The sequence below is a fragment of the Aplysia californica genome, unplaced genomic scaffold, assembly GCF_000002075.1.
Source record: "Aplysia californica isolate F4 #8 unplaced genomic scaffold, AplCal3.0 scaffold00078, whole genome shotgun sequence".
In the NCBI taxonomy this organism is placed as follows: Eukaryota; Metazoa; Mollusca; class Gastropoda; order Aplysiida; family Aplysiidae; genus Aplysia; species Aplysia californica.
Genome location: NW_004797348.1, coordinates 922,123 through 927,993, shown reverse-complemented (window position 1 = coordinate 927,993; position 5,871 = coordinate 922,123). Strand labels below are relative to the sequence as shown.

The 5,871-nt window shown below is 38.2% G+C and overlaps 1 protein-coding gene across 1 annotated transcript in view; it reads left to right on the top strand.

Annotated features, from left to right (window-relative positions):
* The window catches only part of LOC106011242 (solute carrier family 28 member 3-like), a 31,749-nt gene that overhangs the window by 16,423 nt on the left and 9,455 nt on the right, over positions 1-5,871 (top strand). The window contains exons 7-9 of the mRNA XM_035968726.1: positions 3,574-3,742; positions 4,450-4,593; positions 5,092-5,211. Of these exons, the coding sequence (XP_035824619.1) occupies positions 3,574-3,742; positions 4,450-4,593; positions 5,092-5,211 (433 nt within the window). The remainder of the gene's footprint in view (positions 1-3,573; positions 3,743-4,449; positions 4,594-5,091; positions 5,212-5,871) is intronic.

Sequence of the window (5,871 nt, the reverse complement as noted above, 5' to 3'; positions counted from 1 at the left end):
AATAATGATAATAATACATGTAATACTAATAATAATAATAATAATAATAATAATAATATTAATAGTAATAATAATGTACTTCATTTCTATAGCGCCCACGCCCGTGTGAATACAACTCTTGCCACTTTATATAAATGCATGTACGAACAATATTCACACAGAAAATACACACACGCACACACACACACACACACACACACACACACAAACACACACACTCACGAATACATTACAAGCACACACGTGCACATACATAAAATAATATACCCAACGCAATTTGCAAAATACATAAATGGATACATAGTCATTTACATAACAATATTATACTGAACATGTGTGAGGGCTTCCAAACCTGTTTCCAATAACATGCTAATAAATGCTTCTGAAATGTAAAAGTGAAGAGAATTAGCTTTCAAATAATTACATTATCTTATTGTTAAAAAGAAAACTATCAGATCGTCCTACTTTTTTAAACATGTTTTACGTCATGACTTTTCAGTTTCAACAGCATTTTATTCTCTTTTTACTATCTTTCTCTATTCAACAATACTTGTATTACCCGCAGTTTGTTACGCCTCTTTGACAAAGAGTAGCAGGCATGACTGAAGGAATAGTGCATGTTTATAGAGCATATCCAAACTTGAATTGCGCTTTTGTTCATCAGTCCCACCTGGAGACACGAGTTAACGGATGTTTTATGGTTTTCGGGCTGTGTCTTGCTTCATGAATATAAAGTATCAGTCCCCTATATTGTTGCGGGCTGCGCTGTTCAGTAAAAATACAGTCATATGAATGTCAGTGTGTCAGCGGTTTTCATTTTGTTTTGTCGTGTTGTTGTGTTGTTGTGTTGTTGTTTGTTGGGGGGTGTTGTTGTTTTTTAATAGTCTTTTTTTGTTTGTTTGCTTGCTGGTTTGTTTGTTAGTTTTGGGGCTGTCACTTGAGAAGCACACGAAAACCACAGCAGACATTTAGGGTTCTGCATAGTGTGCATTGTCTATGCTTGTGATACTGAGTATTATTCATGCACTTGTGTATGAATGCATTTCTGTAAATATATACTCTGTCACATTTTTAAGTATACACATTTTGAAGCTCAATAAAACAAAATCTATGCTACCAATTACTTTCAAATTTACACACTGATTACGTGATATACCTGTCGCTGGTGAGCTGCTTTCAGATTTCTGAACGACTGAGTGGTTTTGTAACTGCAGGCGTGTTACATGTTTCGTGTTTTTTTTGAAAATTAATCATGATACGGCAATGATTTGTTTAAAAAAGAAGCACACATCAAAGCTTTGCCATTTTTGTAACAATTCACCAGTGATAAAACTTGTCTTGTCTACGTTTCATGATGTCACGCCGTACGAGAAAATGTGCGAAATCAGCTCCATGGAATGATCCGCGGGGGGGGGTCAGTATCCACTGTTGCGAGACATTTTAATGTAACACGAAGAACTGTGTACACAACAATGGATCAGGAGAAAAATACCAAAATCAGGAAAGGATCGACACCGCCAACGTGAGAAAAGAAAAACTACTTCAAGAGAGGATCTTTTTATACGCCTGTCCCATCTACGGAGTCGTTTCAAAACGGCAAGAAGAACCAGAGATGAGTTGAATAACATGCGCAACCCCAGCCTCAGACACTTCCTCAACTTGAGAGAGCATCGCATGAAGAGTAGAATAACATCCCTCAACAGGCAGTGCAGCTATTTGTTGATTCAGGGTGGCGACGATGTCAGGTCGTCATCAAAGCTACTGATCGTGTTACTTTTGTAGACCACCCCCACACTCTTGTATGTCATGAATAAACCTGTTATGTCAACATTCCATATTGTTGTTGCTTTTTTCGTTTTTAAAATTGATTGAATTCGTATTCCTGAAATTTTAAAGAATATTGACTAATTGTGAAACTAGTTATTTTCATTTTAACACAGTGTATACTAAAAAATGTGACAGAGTATATATATGCCGTTGTAAAAACAAATTTCCTTAATGAGCCAATTAAGTGGAATCAACTGTTTTCTTAGATTTCTATTTCATAGATACATTGTATGTTCCAAAAAAGTGACGGCAATGTCGTCGTCAGTTTATCTCGGCTGTTGGGGCGATCCAAAAGCAATACGCGATGATCTTATACGGGATTGCTTGAGGGGGGAGGGGGGGTCAAACTCAGTTTTAAAATGAGACAAACTGACATCACACTTGTTGTTGTTGACCGAACTGGATGAGAGCTCAGTGGGCAGTGGAAAATTAAGCCTTTTTTGAACAACAATGTGCATAAGAATAAAAAAAAAGAAAAAGAAAAAAATACTAAGACATCAAGGCATGGTACCAATTTCACTCTTATGCCAATTTGTCAGAACTGAATGTTTGGTACCTATTATTGGCAATTAATCCGATATTGTTGCAACACTCTGTATTATGGAGATTTTCAGGATGGACTACTCAGAATTCTCTAGCACGCTGGATATTGTTCGCTGGGCAGGATGCGGTTCACGGGCTTTAGTTTGATACCTGTGATTTTTTTTGTTTAGTTTCAGTAATAGTTTTATTGCACTTGTAGCACAATAAAGTCATAAAAGTACAGAAGATTAAAGGTGTCACAAGAGAGAAACAAACACAAAAAGAGGGCGAAAGATCAGGATGATAGATGTTTGATAAGAAAGTAAGATAGAGAAAATCATACAAAAGCACCTGCTAACCACCCGCTGCATGTGATTTAAGCCTTGAGCTCCAGGTTCACCTGCTGGCACGAATATATCCGCACCCAATGTACAATGTAGATTTTAAAATATATTTATTTTTAATTTCTGGGAAATTGAGAACAATCTTTTTGAAAAGCATGCTCAAGACATGTTTTAAATGTGCAGATAATTTGTTTTTACAAATGGTGAAAATGGCAGAGGTGGGACCTCCGATTTTAAGATCCATCTCCGAAAGAACCGGGTCAAATGGGAAATCGTGTGTGCTTTTCTAAAGGACACAACGTCGGACCGAGCTGAGGCTCGAACCCTCGAGCTCACTATCTCACGATCACGAGTCCGGTAGCCTAACCACTAGGCTACCGAAGCCACTTCTAGGTAATCTTAGATATTATAAGTAACATTAGCTGATTCGTAATTGTTCTCTAGGTGGTATCCTTTGTATAGTCTGACATCAAGATGGCTAGTATAAAAAACGTTCTTGGATCTATGATTAGAGCAGTTTTCACTTTGATAGAAACAATATTCTGCATATTTCTGTATCATTCTGTTTGTACAATTTTAGAGCATCTTATTCTTTACCTGACAGGATTTAGCGTCTTGTATCTCGACTCAATATTGGGAGGATGAGCGAAACACTTAAGTGCAAAACAGTTTTTGTTTGAATTAAGTCAATTATAACTCCGTGCAAATCACAGGCTCACAATTCATAGAATTAAACACATTCAACAAACCATGTAGTACCAGAAAAGAGAAAAAAACCCATCATACTTTCCTTCCGTCAATACTATTCTGATAAGAAACAACATCATCCCTACTCCTTTTTGTCCCCCCCCCCCCCCCTTCCATCCTCTTGTTTCCCCAGCGAGGGCAGCAACCTGTGGTCAGTTCTCTCAGATGGCACAGCTATGGGAGTCAAGGTCGCCGTCTCTGTCTTGGCAAACCTCTTGTCTTTCATCTCCGTCATGTCGCTCGTTGACTGGTTCCTTGGATGGTGTGGGGAACGGGCGGGGCTGGAGGAGCTCTCCATTGAAGTAAAACTCAAATTATTATTATTGTTTATTATCATTATAATTATTATCATTATAATTATCATCATCATCATCATCATCATCATCATCATCATCATCATCATCATCATCACCATCATCAACATCATCAACATCATCATCATCATCATTGTTTTATTATAATTACTACTATAAAAAAATTTGCAGCATTTTCATTCCGAGAGCGTTCGGACGACTTTCAATTCAAACCCCAATTGACTACCAGTACACACTTGAATAAAATTAAACTCTTTCTCGAGCACAGTATTTTGTCTACGCTACAATTGTTCCTTCGTGGCAGAAATGGACGTTAAAATTGGAGGTATAAACTTATGATATGTCATTTTTGTTTTGAAGGAGGCGTTAAGCATGATAAAGAAACAAGATCTAAAATCTGGAAAGAATAATGTCGTGGTATTTGCATAGATTCTACTGTAGAAAATGTTATTAAGAACAAACTGCAAAAGCATTAAATTGGACTTAAAATGGACTCACTAAAGGGCGTGTCCTTACCGTAAATTTCGTGGTTTGTCAGTTTGAAACAAAGCTCTATAAAACGGCGTTTTGGTAATAAGTGAAACGAGAAATAATAGGGGGAAAATTAAATTTTACTTTTAAAATGTGTTGCATATACGAAAAGTCTGTTTGTTTGCTTAACTTACAGCGTTGTTTATGATTTTGTTTTTCGTCAGTTTCTGTTTTCCTACCTCTTGTGGCCCCTTGCATATGCCTTGGGAACTGAGCCGGCCGACTGCCCTAAAATGGGCAGACTCATAGGAGTGAAGCTCGCCACCTCACCTTTGGTGGCTTTTACACAGATGGGACAGATGAAGAGGGTAAATAACTCCTGCTGAAATCAGCCCCCCCCCTTTCCTCCCTTTTTATTAGTTGCACACAGATTGACACAGACACACACACACACACACACACACACACACATACACACACACACACACACACACACACACACACACACACACACACACACAGACAGACAGACACATACACACTCACACACCGTTATATTGACCCAATACTTGTACACACGGTAAAATTGTCTTTCTGCTGAACATAATTTAACCCTGCTAGCCCATACCAACATGTAAATTCGTAATGGTTTGGCAGGAATGCAAAACATCGTCATCGCAGTTTTTAAAAAAACCCAAAAAAAGAAGCAAACAAAACCACAATACTATATCTAGTTTATTTATGACCTGTTACTTCATGAGGGATGGAGATGGTTGTAGATGATGGGGACAACTCCTCAACGACCCCTTTTCCTCTTGCTAATCTGATGAGTGCTTTCCATTTGCTGTCACCTTTTACTATTTCAGAACCGGGAGGAGCTGGGGGCATATCTCGCAGATACTGGGGGAACCGGAGCCTGGCACTGGGAGGGAAATCACGTGGTCCTGGATGCTTCCAACAAGACTTTGATTTTGGGAATAATTTCGGTCAGTGAAAGAATAGGTTGCAGTTGTTTTCACCGCGAACATGTCTGTTTCTGTCTTCCATTTTTCAACTTCTTAGTCATGCTCTTTGAAATGGAAGTTCTCAAAAGGGCAAACACCGAGTCTTTTCTGAGCTAAAAAAGACTCAACTTCGCATTGCTAGTCATGCATTTAGAATCCTAATGGCTGTGTTCTATTCTGAACAGTCCTCAGGGAAGCAAAAGGTTTATGTACTAAAAGGCGCTACAAGAACACCCTGATAATGTCTCTGAAAGACTGCTACATGAATTCACCGACATGGGACAACCTAGCTCTTTACAAATCCAACTGGAAAGCAGCAGTCACAGTGGGCAGTAAATCATATGGGTCTTCACAAATAAGAAATGCTGAAACCAATAGAGAAACCTGCACGCTGCACACATCCTCAAATGGAAGTTGAGCTTTCATATTTTCAAAATGTGGCTAGTTTATTTCTACCATAGTTGGTCTCATCGGCCACACAGAAGCCACAAGTCACCTTATCCTTTCATTCTTCGAATTCTTCTATCTCGCTGGAGAAATATTTTCATCTGCAGATGTATTGGTCACCATCAGACATTGACAGACGAGCTATTATCACCATTATTATTATTATTATTATTATTATTATTATTATTATTATTA